This window comes from Chaetodon trifascialis, chromosome 9, assembly GCF_039877785.1.
Source record: "Chaetodon trifascialis isolate fChaTrf1 chromosome 9, fChaTrf1.hap1, whole genome shotgun sequence".
Classification (NCBI taxonomy): domain Eukaryota; kingdom Metazoa; phylum Chordata; class Actinopteri; order Chaetodontiformes; family Chaetodontidae; genus Chaetodon; species Chaetodon trifascialis.
The window spans coordinates 27,222,973-27,245,445 of NC_092064.1; the positions used below are offsets into that span (position 1 = coordinate 27,222,973).

Sequence of the window (22,473 nt, forward strand, 5' to 3'; positions counted from 1 at the left end):
AGCCACAGTAGGCTGATGATGTCTGGACACTCAAATCCGATCTTGTAATAACAGTGCAGACAGTCCATCTTAAAGATCTGATGTGAGAAACAAACCTGCAGCCTGAACAAACCGAACGATCTCTCCCCCTCAGCGTGTGTTAGTGTGAGTGTGTGTCTATAATCTGCATTTACAGAACGTGTTGAAACTATACCCACATGCAGGCTTGTGAGGTCACGCAGGTTATTGTGTGTCAGGTTGTTATTTGATAAGATAAAAAGCAAAAGGAAATGAAACAATGGCTGTTTCTGCTTCGGCTTCATGAAGTCATGAGGGTCTGAAGTCTGACTCACGTCTGGTGTTAAACATCAGTCAACCTCTCCTCCATCGCCTCAGCGCCTGAATACACCACCAATATCTCTCTATCACACGTGAGAATGAGAATAATTGACTTAGAAAGGAGGATGTGTGTCAAGAAGACCCCAGTTCAGAGCCACCACAACACTGATATTGCTTATATCAACTTTAATCTCAGACTTGGCAGCCCCAGATAAGCAGCAATGATACAGATTCTCTGGTAACGCACAGTGAATCAAAGACCAATCAGTCACAGGCAAACCAAAATCCAGGAAGCGTAAGGCAAGACTCGTGTTCAGGGACAAAAGGCTGAGATTTCTACCGATGAACAGGAGAATTTCAAAACGGGCAGATTGAGCAACGGGAGCTCAGTCCATGAGAAACTGCCGCATTGGAACGAGTGAGTGTGGCAGAGCAGCTTAAATACTGCACTGATTGCTATGAGCCTCAGGTGTGTGATCAGGTGAGCGAGCAGGTAGGCGTGGCTGAGTGTGGAAAAGTGCTGATGGTGCAGGTGAGCAGATGAGAAGTCGATGGCAGCAGGTAAGAGGACTGAATATACTGTGACAGATATCTTCTTAATGATTCATCGGAGGGTTTAAACACCGTTTCCAGATCCTCTATCCTCCTCTTTCACCAGCTCAGTTTCTCTGCCCCGCAAGCAAACGCTGCAATTTGCTTTGTCATTTCTTTGTCACACCTCATTTAGCAGAATAAACAAGCTATTTTAAGTTGAATAAGAGATGGTTTGTGACAGCCCAGCCTGATTTTTTTTCACAGACATCTGTGTTTATTTTTCAGATTTACCAAAATCCTCAACTATCTCTTGACTCAGCACAGTGATCAATCACAGTGGCAGCGCATAAACAGCTGGGCCAAATGTCAATAAAGTCAACGACAAATTCAGTTCTGTTGATACAGAATGTAAACCAACACCATTTAGCAACTACTAAAGAATTTAGGCAGTTCAAAGAAGAGTCGTTTTCTAAAGAGCGTCGCATGAGGCGGCGGGTCAGACCATTAGCAGCTGTGACGCAGCAGCTTCAGTTATCTTGGCTTTACCCAGAATGTGTCCGACACCCTCACTAACCCCTGCAGATGTTTCCCGACCGTCCGCTGAGCTGGTGGTCTGTTCCTGACTGGGAATCCTGCTCTGATTGGTTGGCCTGAAGAGGAAACGATAAAATGAGCCCTGAACTGCAAAGCCAGCCCACTTCCTGTTAGCAGATAGTCCCCATGGTGGGGACACAGTGAGAGTCCAGCTGTGTCAGCACAGGGTCTGTGAATTTCAGAAGAGGGGGGCTGAGATGAGACACTGGGACTGGGTCTGTGGTCACGGTACTGAGACTGGCAATGCAGCGGGGACTGGAGACTTAACCCTGCAGATAGTAAGAAGAACCCAATTAGAAACAGGAACAGGAGATAGAGGTCTGGGGATTGGTCGAGGGATTGAGACTGGGATTAAGAAGGGGGACAGAGACTGGGACTGGGCCTGCAGAATGGGAAAGAGTTTAATAAACAGGATCGAGACGTGACTTTTGACTGCTGCTGGCTTGACGTTGGTATGAGATGGATTTAGATGAGTGAAATTCAGAGAAAGACTCGGACTGGGATTAGATTTTTTTTACTGAGCATGGAGCATGGCAGAAAAGCAGTGACTGGAACTGAAACTGGGACTGGTTACTGGGGTGGAGGCTTATGGGTGGGTTACAAAGGCGTAATGTCAGAGTGGGAAATAAAGCTGTTTGGATTACAGTTCAAAGGATCTGATGATTCCAGTAATCAATCGAGAGAAGAATAATCAGCAATAATCGTCCAACTGAAGTTGGTACGAGGCTTCAGCCGTTGTTTCTGCAGTGTTTCCTTCCTGAAAGGGACTGAAAAGATGACTAAAAAGCTTACTTTGGAAGGTGTCTTCTTGATTTGCCTACCTCATGCTGGTGAAGCCTGATATTTGTATTGGTTGAACCTTTTCGTGCCTGTGATGACAGGAGGAAAAATCACCAGCAAAGCTTTCACTGAACATACGTGAACATATGTGGGCATGGGAGTATTGTTTTCAATGTTTTCTTTTCCTTGAACACACACGCAGCAAAGCTTTGGGTGTGGCACTTCCAAAGGTGCCTCGTCAAGTAACACTCTGTCGATGGGAACGCCCCTGTTATTGTTAGGAAACACAACTGGGTCACACCTCTGCTGCAAATAGAATCTGATTGATCGACTGATTACACACGTTTGTTGGATTCATTTGCTGTGAGATGAAAAAAATCCACGACCTTTGGGTTCGTGAAAATGCACCATAAACACTGAATGCACTGAACCTGCAGCTGCTTCCACAACAACAAACTTTCAGCTCTAAAGGCCTGATGAGGGGACGTCGTTCCACCTGGTTTATCTGCAGGATGAAGTGATCGATGCCTAACACAGTTCTGGCTGCAGTGTGATGAAGCCTGCCTGCTCAGCTTTCCTCTTTAAAAATCATGCTATTGATTTTCTCCTCATGATAGGTAAGAAAGGATGGATCAGTTACGTCAGATGAACCTGCCTGAGCTGTTTAGTCGTTTTCCCTTGGCAGGAAATGACACAGGAAACGCTGCATGTTCAAACTGTTGCATCTCCGTCCTTTGACCAAACTTAATTCTCCTGTCAGGTTTGGTCACTTCCCACGAATCCTGTCTGATTACAGAAAATCATGACTCACATATTACACATTATTATACTTCCTCACAGCGCAAACTTTCCAAGTTAGCGCAACAATTAGAGAAATACTTCTATATAAAGTCATGTGTCTGCATTAAGTACAGAGCTGCAGTCAGGATGTGGCTAACCTAGCTTAGCATTAATGACTGGGAACTGAGGGAAACAGCTAGCCAGGTTGCATCAGGGTCTAAATATCCTGTTTGGAAATCAGAATGGGTTTGGACAGTTGAACTGTTCTCGGGATCCTTTTGGACCAGCTCTCTTTTCACAAACAATTGTCTAAGATTTAGATGCAATCCTAAAGAGACTGGATAACCTACCAGTCAGAACTGGTCTGAATAAACTTGAGGATAATCAGACATGATTCAGGTCTCACTGAGGACCCCCAGCATCCCTCTGTGCTGCTGGGATTTGAACTTATATTTCCAGGCGGGAGTGGAGGGAAGCCCAGGATGTTTCAGCTCTGCAGAGCTGCTGTCTTTGTTTATGAGCAGAGGGTTCAGCGTGGATGTCTTCAGACTGGAGCAGCGTAAACCAGTAGGCACAGAGGAGAACGTCCAACGTAAACTGCATCCGCTCAAGAAAACAAACTGCCTCCATCGTCTGCGAGCGAGCGAGACAGACAAGAATCTCATCCCGTTCCCTGTTTACAAACACAATTTCCCCTTTTTCTCCTCCTGTTCCTCCTCAGACGGGCTCGGGCTATGTGCTGATCAGCGACTCAGCTTTGGTTTATTTTCTATCCAGAATTATCTAATCACTAAACCAATAACCAGGTTTATTTCCAGCAGCTGATATAATCATATCGTTTGGCCCACGCTGCTTTACAGTCTCTTATTTCTGGACGTGGAGACTCTTTCAGGCGTAGAAATGTTTTGCTCTGTCCCGCAGCACATTTGTTGTAATCTTGTGTTTTTCTCTGAGGAGCTCAGCCCTGCGCTTCTCATTTCCCATTTTCAACCTTCAGAATTCACGGGGTGGGATTAAGTGATTAAGTTTGGCTTTTTTTTCTTCCTGAAATTCATTAACAGTGATTTGTGAAATGGAAATAACACCACATGACCTCAGCAGAAGAGCTGACTAAATACAAGAGGCTTTATTAATAACAAAATAAATATGAAGATACGAGCAAGGTCATCAGAAAAATACAGATCACCCCACCTTTCTCCACTAACTGGAGGCTGGAAATCTTTTTAAATGTCTGCGCGTGCAGATTTATTCTTGATTTGTGTGTAAATCTACACTTTTATATGAGCAGTTTACAGTTTACACATGATGACTTGAAACCATGCAGCTGATTGAAACGCCGCCTGTGAGCCGAGGCCGGACTCTCGGCCCCATACAGCACAAATGTGTGTTTTTATTTTTTTCTGTGAAGAACCAATAAGAAAGGACGTTCTCACGGTACCCAGACTGGACCGATGCTGAACAAACAAACTGGAGTGGTAAAAGAATATCATCTACATGACCGCCATGTTTACCTTCCCTCAGAAGACAAGATGGCCGACAGGCGTCGTTACTGCGCTGCATGAACAGCACTTATGTAAGAGTCAGATTACAGCAGACTGAGGATTGTAATCTGATTACTCTCTCAGGTTGCAGATAATTTAGGAAAATGCAGGTGATTAATCCTAATTAATGATAAGATACTGTTTGATTTATTAAATTATTTCAAATTAAACTGCTAATAAACAAAAACCCTAAATAACAAAATACTACATTCCTGCATCAGTGCAACACATTTTACGTTGTTTAACAGCACAGCTGAGGGAGTTTCACTCTGTGGTTACACGGCTGTAAAGCAGTGGCTGTAGAATTAAAAATAAGGCTGTGAGTTTTGTTTTCCTGTGAAATATTATAATACAGGTTCATCCTCTCTGCTGCTGTATCATCTGTCTGCAGCACGTTAACTCTCACACATCAGAACAGGAAAAGTGATGGAATCAATGAGGGACATGTTCTGTTGAACACTAAAACAAGCTCAGCCTACATTAAGATCAGTCCTCTAAGAGAAACATTTGTGCAACGATGGAAGAAACCACTGAGATCTGTATTTGCTGGGAACTTTCTTGTACTCAGTTTTATAGTTTGGATTCATGATGCACTGAAACTTGGATAAGAGCACCATCCAGTGTATGAAGAGCATAATGACAGTGGCACTTGTACTTGAGCAGAAGCAGCGGAGGTTGTGTTTGCAACATCACTTGTAGCATTAGTGACTTTATTGCAGTGGATTTCAACAGTATTTCATATAATTATCATTATTATTATTACAATGTTCGGGTCCAGTCACATCAGGAGCCTCTCAGTACAACTGCCTGCTGTGATATCTGCTATCGTACTCTTTGCTTTAAGCTTTAAGTTGCTTTAAACAACATCAACAGCTCACGTGAGCAGCTGGCACATGCTGCTTTCCACCCTGTCTGTCGAGATGAGAGTCACACGGTGGGTCCAAAGCAACACAACATTATCAGCTTGAATTGTTTATATTATTTATTTATTTATTTATTTATTTATTTATTTCTGAAAATGGCTTGGTTACATGTCATATTAACAAACATATTATGTTTGATAAAAATCTCTTCAGTTATATTTTCTATTTAAATTTTCTGTGTCATTGAACGTTTTACAATAACAGTGTGAACAGAATAGCTTTAACAGTTGTGACAGTTAGTTTAGTGGTCTGTGCCTTCAGTACATGCCTAACGCCTGATGGGACCAGTGAAGACACTGCACCCCCAGGTAAGGATGAGTTGAATGTCTCCATATTTTTGTCCATATAGATTCATACTTAAGGTATCTATACATATATTTTGGATATATATCTTCAAATTGTGGCCATCTACTGTATTTATCACTTCAGGCTCTGTGTAATATCCCAATTAGCACTGAAATCCGTCATTTGAGCTGTAAATAATCCACTGAAGTGCCCGATTGGCGTGTTCAGATTATCATTGGCTATTCAAAGTGCCAGTTATCTGCAAAATCGGCTGTGATTGGCTCAATCTTCACAGAAGAAGAGAAGGAGGCCCTTCTGCTTAACTCAGACTGTTATTGGCTGCTCTAGTACATATGCATGTGTAGCGGATTGTGATTGGTCAAATTTGAAACCTGGCGCCAGTTAGTACACCTTTGCGGAAGTTTTAACGAGGAAAACAATGAAGACAAACTAAGAGGAGCACCTCGCCTGCTAATTCAAAAGGGGAAAACATGTTTCTGTGGATTATTTTCATGTTTTGGACTAAATATTTTTATCCAGCGGATTATCTGGATCTTTGTGGATGTTAGCGGACCGTTTCTGTGGAATTATGATGGTGGATCGCCGACAGACGTTATGGGTGAGTTACCGCCATCTTGTGTCAATTTTAGAAACGGTTAGCTGCTGTTGGTCTTTATTCTGCCTTTTGTGGTGACTGTGTCTTAAAATTGTTTGCGTCGATCCATTCAGGAGAATCTTAGCTTGCTAGCAATGCGTGAGTATAAACGTGAACATAGCTTTTTTTGTCAGTAAACAATAATAACGGATCTTACGGCCCACGGGTGGGTTGTTGGAACCATTAGGGCTACTGGAGTGTTTTGTGTCTGTGTGGCGATGCAAGGCAGCGCATAGCATAGTTTCCTGTGTTTGTTGCCGTTGTCATGGTTACTGTGGTCAGTGAAGTTGCCACAGAGCCCCCATTCTGCCCTAAAATACACGTCCTCCTCAAACTCATTGGCAGCCCGCCATGTTTAAAACATCTTCCCTGTCTGTTACTGTTGCCCTGACAACGTAACGCTTAAACGTGCCTTTCATCTATACCGAGAGACTCAAACTGTGCAAACTTCAACATGTGTTAAAGTACTGAATAATCCATCACACGATCATGACTGTGACACATGAAACAACAAACATAACTTGTAATTTATTAACTTGACCTGATCCAAAACAGCTTTTCTGGTAAAACCTCCTGAAGCACGGCCATTAGATTTTTTATTTTTTGGTAATTGTTGCATGCAGCATGTGCTGAAATCAGGCTCTTATTGTTACATAAATAGACATTTAGAGCCTGATGTTAATGTAAGAATAACGTATAAGGTTAAAAAAAATCCCAATTTAAGTGAGTTTCTATAATACTGCAAATGTGTATTTTGTGCTCAGATGGTGTTAGCTTGCATTTACACTTAAGCTTACCTTAGTCTTGCCTGGTTTTGACAGTGGAGCTCATCTACGCTCGTGTACATGAGCTGTGGTTGTATTTACTGTTAGCCGCTACTGTGCACGATGCTCCTGCTGACCGCTGACACAAAGCCAGCTCTTAACTCAGTTCATCCAGCTGTTCTCATCTCCACACCGGGAACGCGTCTCCTTTTCAAATTTTACTGCCGTATAGAGACAGTTATGTTTCCGTCCGCAGCCAATTCCCTAATGGATTCCCAATATGTTGCACAGCTGTGGTTGCTGAGAGATTTGTGACGTAACTACGAAGGTTCCATCGAAATTTGATGCTGAAAGCGGCTCGAATATCAGCACAGGCCTGATTTCAGTGTCACTGAACAAAGGGAGTAATATCAAAAACACAGAGAGGCTCATTGACCAGATGTGTGTCAGTCTGCTGCAGCAGAACAATGACGGGCAGCTGGCCAGACACACGAGCTGCTCCTCTTCATCAGGAGAGGAGGTGGAAAAGTCATGTTTCATACTCTTTCCAAATGTGAAATAATGCCAGTTTTACCTGCTTCTTGGTTTTCTACTAAGAAGGAACTAAAATCCTTAGTGCTGGACATGTTCATTCATATTTTGGAGCCCCGTTATCTTTCACTGTGTCTCCCTCTGTTACCTGAGATTAAACACCACAGTTAGGTCTATGTTTTAAACACCCAGAGTGGTTAAAAATCAGCCCGAGAGCAAGCAGTCATTAAAGCATTACGTTAACAGTTTAAGATCAAGATGTTTTTTCACCCGGGCGACCCCTCGCCATCTGTCCACAATTACCATAATCACATACAAACCTCAACAGCACTTTGTCTTTCCACTGTTTTGTGTGTCGTCCGCAGCTGGGAAAGAAATTTTTCAGGTGTGAAATGCACTCACCTCCTCTGTATTACTACGGCAGCAATTTGGGTGAACATCCTGTTGTGATTATAGGTTGAGACATCCATCAACACTCAATCATTTGCAGTTTTGAGACATTGAATGATGAAGAGTGTTGTCATCACTACCCCTCCTCCCGTGTGGAGTGAAGAATCGGACAGCTCTCTTGTAAAGACAGCTGGCACACTGCTTTGGTACAGGAGTTTCTAAAAATACAGATGTGCTGATTGGAGTAGTGATCTTTATAAATAACATACACTTGTAATCCTGCTTCCTCTGCTGCCGTCAGGCCGTGTTGGTGTCGGTCATAAATCTTGTGTGTTGGCTTGAGTGTAATCAGACATAACAAAAATAAAGAGCATCACATCTGTCTCCTTCCAATCTCACAGAGTGGCCGGGCCTCCTCGTCTTCATCCACTCTTCCATTGATTCCTGGGACTGGGTGAGTGCCAGGTGAGAGGACAATTATGCAAAAGTGGAGGTGGGCGGGGACAGACTGTTACACCGTTAGTGGTGGCTGGTTGGCAGAACACTGGACGTGAACAAGATCTGAACAATGAGCTTCATGTTTTGGCTTTTCTTCCACAGTGATGACAGAATGTTTTAGAAGTGAATGAGGTGATATCCTCCCAACCGACGGTGGACATGTGAGACTGGGGCTGATACTGACATGAGATTAAGAGCAGATGAACAAATGATAACCGTGTAGTGGCTGATATACATTATTGTAAACCATGGAGTGTTTGGCAAAGATCCCTTAAATTTGTTTATTATTTTTAAATTAGTGATTTGGAGGATGGGTTCACACATTTTTTTTAAGTCTGTCTTAGAACAACACTCACATGCTCATATGCACTTTGCAGGAGTGTTTGGTCGCTGTATTGTTCCTCTGCAAGCGGACTGCACATGTCAAAACCGGAATATCTGCGATGAGCCAATATCAGCTGTTACAAAAGTCTCACTTGTCCATGTATGAATGATAAGGTCAAAAAACATAATGAGAAAAAGTCAGCTGCAGTGAAATCCAAAAAAGGATGACTGACGTAAATGTGTTGGTCTTCTAGCTAGCTACCAGCAGGGGGCAGCAGAGGCCCAACATCTGTGAACCACACAGCTGGTTTTCCATCCCGAATATCCATTTAGCTGCAGTCAGCCTTGACCCAGTGTTAGCTAATACTGTACATACAGTGCTAAACTCTGCAGAGAGAACAGGTGTGGGCAGGTCACACCTGCTGAGAACGACCTTGCCCTTAAAGAAAACCTGTTTCTGCAGCCTTTATGCAGTCTTTGTTTGAATTATTGCGCTACACAAATAGCAACAAATGCTTTTTTCTTTTTTTTTTAAATTACAAAGCTGATAATCAGCTGGTGGGATGAAATGTTTGCTGAAGGGTTTATCTCATTTTGTGCACCAGGTCACATGTAAGAACCTTTTGGCCACAGGAGGTTTGGGGTTTGGTACAGCAGCTAGCTCATGTTTCCCCTTTTCTTTCCAAAAAATTTTAGTTGAATCACTGGGAATTCCAGATTTTGGTTCCAAAATTAAAAATCAATCGCTGTAAAACTGATTCTGCGAGTGTAAAACTCATGTGGAATTCTGAAAAACATTTGCTGCTGGCTGAACTGGAGCTTTCGCCTTCAGATTATGACACAGCGGGATAAAGTGAGTTATTACCGTAACCTTGCTTCTTCCAAATTGCATGTGCTGTTCAGGATAATTTGTGGCAGCTCTGCAGGCTGCTTTAACTGTTTAGGGGTCAGCGTCCACAGTCGAACAGGAGCGTGCACAACCAGATCTCTGAAAGCCATCTCACTAACATCTGCTCATAGCTCCAGCCTAATAAAAACTCAAGAATGCTGCTAGTCTCTGTGCTTTACTGCTTATGGGGCTACTTCACTTTTTCCATATGCTGCAGCAGCGGCAGCGGCAGCAGCGTGGACGGTCTGGCAGTGTGGGACCCTCACAGTTGAGCTTCCAGCAGATTTTGTCTCCGCTCCAAATGTATGAATGCATGTGTCCAGACGAAACTGTGCTACGCTCCACAGACTATGCAGAGTAGCTCATACAATTAGGTGCCGGCATCCAGGCCTTTTGTCCCTCTGAGCGGCGCCTGCTATTTGTGGTGCAGAATCTGTTTCAGACTGCAGCTTGGGATCCATCTGCCTCCGATTTGCCACGTATTTCCAGAGCGGGAGACCTGCGTTGCGTTTCTCATGGTGATGTGAAATAGTGTGAGAGAGCTGCTCTGTGTGACTCTCTCTCCCTCTCTCTTTCTCTCGGTGTGTGTGTGCGTGTTTGTATGTATGTGTGTGTGCGTGTGTGTGTGCACAGGCAGCACAATGTCACCTTGACTACAATCTACTGGAGGCATTGAGGGCGCATCGCATCCGTACGGCACTGGACAGAGGAGGAGAGAGGGAGTAGAAGGTATTGCGTGTCTCTCAGAGTGTGTGTGAGAATATGCCAAATGTGTGAGTGTGTGTGTGTAAGAGAGAGAGGAAGACTGAGGCGGGTATAGCTCTCTCAGACAGCTCACAGTGCTGGAGGATCCCTCTTCAGATCCAGGCGGAGCAACGCAGAGATGTCAGGCGCAGCACACACAGGTGGGTCACACAGCAGCTGAGGGGACAGGTGAGACAGGCCGGCCGCTCAGCTTTCATGCTTCCTGCGTTATAGGGACGTCTTCAGTCAGCACGCCGTTATGATCACGCAGAACTACCAAACCTGTCAAATCTGGGGGGGGGGGGGGTTTGGTGCAAGCCGAAGCTGAGCAGGCCTGCAGTCTGGCCTGAGGGTCATCAAGGTTGGTCAGGTGCTTTGGAAACAAAAATCTCAAATCTGGGGTTGTGGGGAAAAAACACCAATATGAACCAAACATGTAGGCCTGTTAGATTTTTTTAAAAAATGCTGCTCATCTATATCTTTTCCTCTTTAAAAAAAAAAAAAACACACACACACACTCCTTAACTGTGTCCAGTTTGATTCACTGGCTGGTTTGTACACTTAGTAAACTGAGGGCGAGCTCTCCTGCAGGTCTCCAGGTGTGCTGAAGGCTCCCTTGGCCTGCTGACGGGCAGCGCTACAGACCTTCAGACATCCGCAGCGGGACCTTCGGGCTCCCGTTAAACCATAATTGCATTTGCCGCGGCTGTAACGGAGTCAACCCCGCCGCCGCATCCTTTCCTCTGCGTCATGTGACTCCACCGGCCGAAATCTGTGTCCTGCGCGTTTTGCCGGAGAAATGCATCCTCGGCCAATCGCGTCTCGACGGAGGCGTCGCTCTCCTTCTCATTTCTTGCTTTCTCTCTCGTGATGCCTTCAGGTGACGTCGAAAACAAGGAGGCCACGGGTTGGTTGTGGCTACAACGTGGCACGCCGGGATTTTGTGTTTGAACTGAGCTCAAGAGATGAAATGTTTGCTCGATGCAGACTTGGTGTTACTTGTCAACATGTCATTTCTTTTACTGCAGCAACATTCATCTGACTTTTGTGCAAATACTTTGCATGACAACCTGCAGAGTGTCCAGGCCATGAGGTCAGTCTTTGCAAACACTGGCTTTGTTCTGGCAACGGTTTATCCTCTGGGGTCAACAGCCAGTGCTTCTGGGCTTCTAGGATATCCAGACCAAGACTTTCTCCTCTGTGCCGGTTATTGTTTACAGTCCAGTTTGCAGCTTCTGAAGCTATCAGACGCCATTTAAGCAAATTTTGACTGCAAATACTTTTTAAAAAGCTAGATTGTCATCAGATGATAGCCAGTGTGTTCCGTCTCTTTTGTTGTCCACATGGACTGTTTACCTGCATGCAGCCAGAACCAACTGAAATATGGTTGGTCAATATTTCTCAGATTACGAGCACAAACCAGAACACTTTCAATACCAAAATCTTGCCCCTAGCCTACAGATTCTGCATTCATATCCAGATATCTGTTCATGAAGATTACCATGAAATAGTTAAAGACCGCTGTAGGTAGATGACAAGCTTTTTATATTTTTAAATTTATTACATTAGACCTCGTTCTTGTAAATAAAAAGAACCAAACTGGACAAAAACATTTCCCCGAGTTAGTATTTTAGACTTTTCTATCTATTATTTCGTGACAAAAGGGCACAAAAACGCACAGACAAGTCCCACTTTTACATTAAATTATCGGACAACCGGATTTACGGGATGTCCATGAAGGCAGCGCAGGGCCCTGTGACGTCAGCCGCTCCCCTGCGCTCCCTCTAGCAGCCAGTCAGAGAAGGGATGCTCTGAACGCAAGACTGCAGCATCTTCACCGACAGAGAGCGAGCAGGAAAAAACGTCTCCTTGTCTGTGTTCGTCCAGCTCCGCGTCTCCGGACCCTCCTCAAACACCCCGTCACCTCTGGGTGTCTTCATGATCGGAGCCAGGACAGGATAAGAAGACAGAAATTAGACTAGCCCAGCAGTAACGCATCGGATTTTTTGTATTATTATTGTTTCACCGACATTTCCTTCCTTTCTTCTTTCTTCGCTTGATTTCACCTCTTTGTCTTTCGGTTGTGTTTTTTTGTTTTCTTTTATTTATTGTTCCGTTTCGCTGGCTGTTGCAGAGGAGCGCCACCATCCTGCACTGCCTGACATGAGTACGCTCTTTTATCCGGTTGCAGCGGAATGACACACATATCCTAGCCCGCATATCACAAGGTTGATGGAAGATTGACGCTCTATTTGCACGCTTTTAGTAGCCTAGCTCACGCTCCATCCGCAGAGCTTTCGGATTTTCCCCCCTCTGAGTCGATCATTTGCCGCTCCAGCGTTTCTTTCTTTCTGTCCCTGCGCAGCATCTCTGTACGCACGGCGCACCACAGAGAAACGCGCAGCTAACCTTCCCCGTCCGTAAGAAACAGGCGTATTTTCCAATTCCTAAATCGCTCTCGCCTCCTCTAAGGACTCATCTGCACGGCTACGCTGCGTAAAAAAAACGGGAAAAGGGGGGAATTAACCGCAAACGCAGCCCAAGCATCCAAGAGCAAGCTTGAAAATGATGGCCGGCGGAGCAGTACAGCAAAACGGGATTTTCTCAAATCCTCACCATCACAATCAACAACCACACATGGAGTCCGATCCCCCGGACTCACGTAAAAGACCCCTGGAGACTCCGACGGAGGCCAGCAGCACCAAACGCACAAACACGGGAGGTAAGAGCAGCGATGGGGATGCGGGGAGCTGTTCGGGTTTCGGTGAATGTTGCTTCGTCCTGAGGCAGGCAGAGAGAAAGGGGAGCAGGTTGATCTGATTCTTAGCGTACACAGCGGCGTGCTACAGCCGCACGCTCGTAGATTTGTGCTTCACTTACGCAGTGATATAAATATAGAGGGCACGATTTATTCTCCGCTTTCTAACCAGTCGACAGTCATTTTCCATCAGCATGAAAATAATCACTGGCCGCCGCTTTTGATGGAAAGGAAACAATGAGAGGGACTGAGGGGGATTTGGAGGGAAGCCGCCGGTTCCCTCCGCGCACATCCTGCCTCCCATAGCCTCCTTAGATCAGCCGAATTGGGTGTTTTTATTGCGTCTTAAGATTCACGCGCAGCCACAGCGGCCATGCTGGAGCCAAAATCAGGATGTAAACAAGTGAAAGCCAGATCGGGCTGGTGCGTGATCGCAGGCTCTCATCCCGTCGACGGATGACCTTGTGATAATCTCACACATCAGCCACCATTGCCGCTTTGTGTACAATTACACAAGCGGATAAACAAGCGGACTCATATCAACAGCAGGCCCGTGGCGAGCCAGAGAGAACCAGGCGAATCCAGAGCAGCTCAGAATGCGACAGTGTCTCTGCGAGGTTGCAGCATGTCAGCGCCTGTATATTTTTATCATTCTTTGCTGTCCTGATTTCAATAACCTGCAGCTAGGAGGGAGAGATTTTTCCTCTAAATTGTCCAATCATGTTTCTTCATTATTCTCTGGTTGGATGAAATATGGATATGTCACCATGGCAATCACCATATTTGGTTTTTGTTTACATGCTGTCATGCGCCAAGCATTCCCATCATCCAGCATTACAACCATCAGTAGCCTATCCTGGCCATGCACCCCATCATGGACATGTGGACATACACTACACTTTGAGATGTGTTCCTTACACGACACGAGGAGTGAGGACATGGTGAATGTGAATGTGAATGTTCTGTTTAGACGAGCACGGACTGTTAAATCTGACTGTCACTGTGGACACGTTGGCCTTTGATGCTGTGGACGCCTCTTAGGACAAAGACAAATATGTCAATGTAAAGACCATGTTGAGAGAGTCAATCATTTTTGGGGTTAGATGGTCATCTAAATGTTGATTATTTAAAAAAAGCAAAATTTTTAGGTGACCTGCACCTTTAATGCAAAGATTGATGTTGTAAATCTACTGAAGCTGCATGCAGCTGTTATATAATGCTGAATGTGAGTAAATTTAACCTAAGACCTTGCCCCAAATGTTTCCTGTCAGGGCAGAAAAGTCATTCTGAAAGTGAAAGGACCAGTGTGTTAATTATCAGTCAGGTCAAAACAAGTTGAAATGAATGAGGGATTCCTCTGCAGGTGTGGTCAGAGAGGAAGCTCCATCAGATCACATGTGGTCACCCTACTGAGGTCTCATTATTGACCTGATCAGTCTTACAGAGCTCTAAATTTGGGATGATTTGCTGATTTGGTGCAATAGAAATGAGGGTTAAGTTAATGTTGTGAGAGCTTTAAACAGACCTGTGGAGTCTGAGCGGCTCTCGTCTCGTGGGACTCGCAGAGCGTCCTGAGATCAATACGTTTTCATCTTTCTGTAGATCTTTGGGTGACCAGGCTGGGACACAAAAGAGCAGGACAGTCATTTTTAACAGTTTCTTCAGCTCCCTCCAGGAAAAATGACAGCTCTTCAGGAGTAATAATTAAACAGAGTGTCCGGCTGAGGAGGGGCGAGCTGCAGGTTAGCGAGCGGCGTTTAACTGCAGATCGATGCAGCACTCGGAGCACTAAAGGCCCCTGCACGCTGTACGTGAAAGCCCGAGGCGCCCCCTCAGGGGACCATCCTCCTGCCTGACTAACAGTCAGACGGCTCGTCCATTTAGACAAATGAAAAGGTTGGGACGATGATGATGATGATGAGGAGGAGTGCAGCCAGGCTTTTACTCAGGCAGGGAGGACAGCTGCCGTGCCGTCAGGTCAACAGTCCCTCAGCCGGCAGCATCAGGCTGATGATCAGACGACGTTTGGTTGAAAATGAACAAGTTCTCACACACACACACACACACACACACACAAACACACACACTTCCCTACAGCCCCTTTAGATAAATACAAAAGAGGAATCGGAGCTTGGTTGCAGGTCTTTTGTGGAAATCTTGCACTGACAGTTAATTCAGATCTTTTTTAAAAAATGTCTTTTTTTCTTAATTACACGGTCTTGACCTCTATTGTGATTGATATTTCTAACTTGAATTAATCAGCTGACACAAATGAGATTAGCCTGAATGATTCTATTATTTTACCAGTAAAACCATGCAGAGAGCGTTCACGTTTCTGGCCCTTGGTGCAGAAGAAGACATTCACCTTGTAGCTGTTGATTTTACCCAAATTGCTTTTCAACAGAAGATTTTCTGTGAGATTATGTTTTTGTATTTCTATTTTTAAACTGCTCTCAGGCTGCAGTTGTAAAGTGATAGAAGTCAAAGTGCTGCTAAGAGATCGTAATAATGGTTGTTTCTTTGTGTGATTAGTTTACGCCACACACTCCCCACCCCTGTGCTTCCTCTCTCTGTAGTGGCCTTCCTGCAGCCCCTATTTGAAACTGAAGGCATTGTATTCCCTCACCAAGAAACTGAGACTCATGGTAAGAGCGACTTTGATTTTGATCTTCTACCTGTTTTTTAATATTTGCTGTAACCTTCTTCAGCAGTGACAACACGTACATGTTGTGTTCTCTATGGCCAAACTGCAGAGTGACATCTAAAATTCAGAGCAGCGAGGTCTGACGGCTGCAGGGCCTGACGTTTAAATAGGATTTAAAGTAACATGTAACACCATCACTTTCTACTCATGATTCAGGATAATGCATGCCGATACTGTTTATATTGTGTGTTATCAATTCCATAACATCCATTTTCATGCTTTTTTATACAAATTCAGTGTTTCTTTTGTCATGATACCCAACATTACTGCGCAGATGAGTCCTGACGACCTTTGACCTCATGCTGGCCATATCATCAAAGCATTTCGGTTTGTGACTGCTGATGTATTGTTGAAATGTTCATTCTCTGACTGTCGCACGGCTGCAGCGATGAGTGTTTTTCCTCTTTCACAGGTAGTTTGAAACTTAACGTAGAGCTCTGAAAGAAGGAAGCTTTTAAATACAAATATTTCTCCTCACTGGATCAGAAAAATTTTTTATCCCACAACCGCAGCTTAAAAATAAATCCAGATGTACGATACAAGCAAAGGGTTTCCCATTCATGTCACTGAGATGAATGACATGTGAGTAGACGTTTATCCAAGTGTGTGTGCGTGTGTGTGAGGAAAATGGGAAACGACATTAGAGAGAAAGAGCTGGTCAGCTGTCAGACAGTAGGAGCGGGATGATGATATGGGACCACTGTAGCCCCTGAGGGTCATAAATCACAGGCACATCTTATGAAAAGCTGAAGGTCTTAAAGAAGAAAAGATCAATGAGGAGCTGCAGTGGCTGCTGTTCACAGCCCTCAACCCCCCACCAGCCCTCTAATCCACCAACCCAAACCCATTCTCACTGCGCACCCCCAGCCCCCTCACCCTGACCAGCAGGCTTCTCCCCCACATTAAAGGAATTCAGATCTCCCTCTGATCATGTACATATATGATCAGAGACATTTAATGAGGTTATTGTTAATACGTTTAGTATCAGAAGTTTAAAGTTGGATCATTTTCAAAGCCAGACTGCCTCATGATTGGCTAAATGAGAAACGGCCTTCCACTTTTAAGGAGATGTTGCTGTCGGCCAATCAGGGTTCAGTATTTTTACTGTGTATTTTAAATGAGACTACGTTTATTTAGAGAAAAAATCCGCAAAGAATTCATGATTTTCCAGTGAAGACAACCTGAAAGAAAATCTGAATACGGCAGCACTGCAGCTGAGTTCAGTGCTTTTAAAGAATCAAGTGGTCAGATGATTCAGGATATGAGGGTGTGAGGCTGCCGAGCACAAGCTGGAAATAAGACATTTATTTTTCCTTGAGTTACATTAAATCTGCTACTAAGGAATTTTTTCCCAAGAATGCATAATGCTATATTTTTTCTTGATGGAGAACAAACAGCATTCAGACCACGCAAGGCTGAAATTCCTCACCGACGCTGCAAACTGGGGAGAAAACCTGCTTGTATAAGCCATTGATAAGACTTATGTAAGTGCAAACTAAATAAATTGGGTGCTTTTTTTATTTTATTTTACGTAGGTGGCCAGAAAACGAGTGGGGAGGCCTACAGGTTTGAGAGTCAGGAGAAAGTTTGAGACGTGGACGTGCAGACCTTTTAGTCCGGTCATCACTTCATACGACGGGCACTTCTCTTCTTTTTTCTCCTCTGTCTCTAAGATATAATGCATTCATTTAGCAAATGGATGGACTGGCAAGCCGATGGTGGGAAGGGGAGGGGGGGCTTGAAATGCCCTTGCCAAGTGACATTAGGGGACTAGCAGCAGACCGGAAGATTTGCATGTGTGTTTGTGTCTTTGTGTTTTCTGTCTGACTTGAGTCGCGAAAAGCCGAGATGAAGTTAAATGAGAGAGATGAAGAGGTGTGTGAATGATGCATGGCGCTGCAGATGGATGACATGCATGCACACACACGCACACAGACGTACGTGCGTGCGTGCGGTGCATAGGGCCTTGGCGGCGTGAGACGGGCCCTTTGATGCTATTGATCCAAGTGTTTTCTGTGGCTCCTGGAGCTGAGCGGAGCATCTTTTTTTGGGTCATCCATACAAAGGAGAGCTGCCTTCCTCACATTGATTGGCTGTCTGGGCTGAGGAGGAAGAAGCCCCACATTTGGCTTTGAACACTCAAAAATAGACGCCAGGCGGGGGGGATTGAGGGGTCTTTAATACCACTAAAGCTGCAGGAGCGTGAGCCTGACGTTTTCTTTGAAGGGAGTCATAAGTTATCAGAACTGCTAGACGTTTTCTTCCAACATATACAGAGTTGTGTTTTTCATACGTTGAGAATTAGGCTGCCAGGCGGTCTTTCAGAGTTAGCCGCTTTATCCTCGCTGTCTTGTAGAACACGATGTCCTCCGCTGTGACACGCCTGTTTTGTTCATTCGCGAGCGTTCCTGGGCTGCGCTCCTCTCGTCCTCTTCCATTCCCTCCACCTTCCTCTCCCCCTCATCCATACTAATCATGCTCTACTCCAAACCATCACGACTGCACCCTCCTCTTGTCCTCCTTCACCCTCGTCCTCCCATCATTTCGTCCTCCGCCCACCCCCTTCATCAATCGCGGGCTGCCATTGACGACGCTCGCTCGGCAATCGTTTCCGAGGCTGTCGATCGATTCGCGGCCGCCGCCAGCAGGACTCTGCCAGTGCTAGCTGCGACTCTCCTTCTCCTCCTCCACCCTCTTCTCTTCCTCTTTTTTTTTTTTTTCAAGCCACTGCGTCAAAGTAAAAAAAAGAAGCCATTGTACAGGGTGGGGTGAAGGGGATGAGAGGTGGGAATATTCCCACAAAGGGAGGCGTGCGATTGGTGGAGCAAGACGCCGGTCACAGCTAGCTGGTCGCTCATAGGTGAGGAGAGCAGAGCGGCCATGAATATGGATAAGGGAGTGATGAAAGGGCCGATGCAGCGAGGACGACTAGAAGGGCCCCCTCCTCTGAATTAGCCTTGGTCCATGAACAATACACACCGGGTTTCACACACACACACACACACACACACACACACACACACTCTGAAGGCAGAGAAAGGAGGCGGCTGCTTCAGTTATCTTTGTTAGCGTAGCCACCATGTCTGCTTCGATCTCTACGCAGACGCCCTGATGGTGAGGATCGTTTCAGTATGGAGGCATTCGATTGGTTCTCCCTGAGCTTCTATTTAAACGGCATTTGTGTAGCAGGATGTCGTTGGATCAGATGAGTCTGTCGGGTTTCTTGTCTATTAATGACCGGGACTTCATTCTGTTCTACGTTTCTGCTGTTTTTAGGCGACCTGGTCTGTAAATCGTGTCTCAGATATCCATAATTTACTCCGATTGTTTTTCTTCATGAAGAGCTTAGTGTCATTTTCACATTAAAATGACCTCCATTTTAAAAAGAGCCTCTCTGAGAGAACGATTGCTGGCATCAAAACAAAGCAGAGCATTAGATGCTGCTGGTGTTATGAGTCACCTTGATACCGAAGAGGAAAAAAAAGCTCTTTTTAAGAACACGCTCGTCTGTCGTTCGGTGATACAGACTCCAAAATTTAGATGGAAATAAGCTTTAAAAACGTCGAGGTGTTGCATTCAGGAGTTAAATCCAACAGCGTTCACTCTAAAAAGGTCGCTGTATATGAATCTATGAATTTGACCAATTCTTCCCCAAACATGTGATCGTTTTCAGGGTGCAGGGATGTTCCTGCTGGCAGCTTCTGAATCTGGTGGTTTAGAAAGCGCTCTTAAAGTCAGCGCCTTTAATCTGCACTGAGTAAATGATGTGGGACGCTGCAGAGGACAGAATGAAGAAGTCCACAGACATTTCCTCTGCGAGCTCGCCGTGTTCATGAGTGACGACCACCATCTTTCAGAATGAAGACAGCTGGTCTGAGCCTCACTGCTGGAGAGCTTTACATGCTTGTGTGTGTGTGTGTGTGTGTGTGTGTGTGTGTGTGTGTGTGTGTGTGTGCGTGTGTGTATGCTACCTCCCAACAAAAGAGCAGAGGACTGGAGGGGGTGTGTTAGACAAAGCTCGCCCCCCTTAACTCTCCCTGCTTAGGGGAGATGAATATTTTCCAAGTCCCCGGAGGTCAGAGCCTCCACACCCGAGCCCCCCTTCCTCAGCTGAGGCCGTGCTCACGCTGCTGCACTTCAGACTTCCTCCCCAGTGTGGGACTCACATCTGATGTTTCAACACAAAGCTGCACAAGACCCTGGCCTGGGCCGCTGGGGCGCAGTTGACCCATTTTTGTGATATTTTTGGGATTAAACTGCTGATTGACCATATTTAGAGCTGATTTCTGGTATCAGTTCAGGGCTTTCCTCAGATATATAGTCTTGTCACAGTGGAAATATTTCTAAAAGAGCACTTATACCATCATGAAACAGTAAAACTGAAATACCAGGATAGTTTTTATTGTCATGCTTGTGTGGATTGATGATATATTCTATGTATACTGAACTAAAGAGAAGTTACTCAATAATATCTTTAGAAGAATTGAGTTTTTCTCACAGTGGAACTACTATAAAGTCACTAGTCACCTGTGTAGTGACAGTTCTCTGAGCCCTGCTGAAGGTGGTGTGTAATATCTGGATTTCCACCATCCATGGTCAGGAAGTATTAAGCAGAGCTCTCTTAATCACAGCTAAAAGTTCCTTCCTGTTTGTTTGTGATGCGCAGATCAGGTGTTTGGAGGCCTCTAGAGGACAGTATCACTCATTTTTCTTTAGAAGAAGACAAACAGGTGTCGGACACTAAAGTAATTGACCGTACCTGAAGTCTACAAACCGCAGCTCTTTAAACTCGTGCTGCGTCCTCGAGGCGTATCTCCTGCTTCCCCTGCGAGGGAGTGACTTTAGGTATGCTTGTCGGAGTGAAGCGCGCGAGCAAAAGCAACAGAACATGAGAAAAGATTTGCGATCTTCAGCCCCCCCCGCCACCCCGCCCCACCCCTGCAGGCCCGTGGACACCAGATCCTAGGATTTGAGCCTCCAATCCCCCAGCATGGAGAGCCTATTCTGGGCCTGGCGGGTCCACAGGGGCCTTAGCAACAGATTGGACTGTTTACTCATCCAGTCATGTCGTGGCGGAGGACCATTTATTATTTATTGTGAACGACCTCTATGTGCCCCCCCAATCCTAAATTTCCCCATCATGACCCGCAGAACCTAAAGGTGAGCAGACACCTTTTTGGGTTTTCGTAACACACACACACACACACACACACACACACACACACACACACACACACTCACACACGTACAGCAGGGTGGAAAGCGATATTTCTGACTGCTTGTGGTGTGATAGTTCCCTTCACAACAAACTGTCACACACACACACACACATACACACACACACACATTACAAAACAGTTTGTGTGTGCATGGACATTTATTACTCATGTTGTGGGGACGTCAGTCTGTTACATCAGTTGCTTTGTGGGGACTCTCCTTCCTTTTGGGGATAAAACACAAGTCCCCGTAACATGAATGATTAAATTTTAGGGTGAAGACGTGGGACAGGGTTTAGGTCACTGACTGTAAGTCAATTTAATGTCCTCTGAAGGGACGGAAACACGACTGTGTGTGTGTGTGTGTGTTAGAGTAGTGAAAACAAAGACCCCGTCACAGCATCCAGTAGGGAACCCTGTAGTTACTCAGCTGCAGACACACACACGCACACGCACACACAGCATTACATTACCATTACTCTGTGCTGTCGTCTCAATGGTTTGAAGTCGTAATCCCTCAATTTTCTCTCTCAGATGTTTCATTTCCTTCTTGTTTCACTGTGCTTGTGGTTTGTGCTGTGGGAGTGTTTGTCAGCCTGGAAAATGATGGCGCTTTAAAAAGTCTTAATGAAACACAAACACCGTCTACATGCAGTTACAGTGATGTTAGTAGCATCTGTTTTCAGGTAGCTTTGATTGAGGCAGGCGGCTCACCTTTTAGCCATGGTGGATTTACGGTCTGTGAGTGTGAATGAGGAGAAAAACTGCTGGAAGCTCACTCCAGGTGACCACAGTTAGAAATCATGCTATCGTCTGTGAACCACCGAACGATACCCATCAGCCAACATCTCTCCAAGAACTCTGTCTTTGCTGCGCGTCTTGACACAATGAGGTGGATGATCCAATAGGCATTTGTTTGAAGCATACTGAGGCCTTAACTCCGTACTACGTTCAAACAAAGCTGTGTTTGAGATTGTGCACAACCCAGTCGCCAGATTAAATGTTGGCATTGTGTGTGTCTGCAAGCCATGAACATGTCTTCCCCCTTCCTTACATTCTTCATCATTATTTACGTTTCGGTCTTCAGTTGCGTGTTGTGGAGGCTGCGGTGAAGGCCTGGTTAGGGCGGTCGAGGAAAAGATCACGTTCTGGCTCAAAACACCAGGCACGACAAACACGGCTGGAAAATGTCCCGATGCCTCCTGACAAATACACATGTTTGTAGCCACAAACACGGCTGAACAG

The 22,473-nt window shown here is 45.2% G+C and overlaps 1 protein-coding gene across 2 annotated transcripts in view; it reads left to right on the forward strand.

Moving 5' to 3' along the window:
* The first annotated feature begins 12,472 nt into the window (after window positions 1-12,472).
* The window catches only part of nova2 (NOVA alternative splicing regulator 2), a 74,718-nt gene continuing 64,717 nt past the window's right edge, over window positions 12,473-22,473 (forward strand). The window contains exons 1-2 of one of the 2 annotated variants that reach the window (XM_070969647.1): window positions 12,473-13,272; window positions 15,885-15,953. In XM_070969647.1, coding sequence (XP_070825748.1) covers window positions 13,116-13,272; window positions 15,885-15,953 — 226 coding nt within the window. In that variant the 5' untranslated portion in view covers window positions 12,473-13,115. The remainder of the gene's footprint in view (window positions 13,273-15,884; window positions 15,954-22,473) is intronic. The other variant, XM_070969648.1, reaches the window with a different exon arrangement.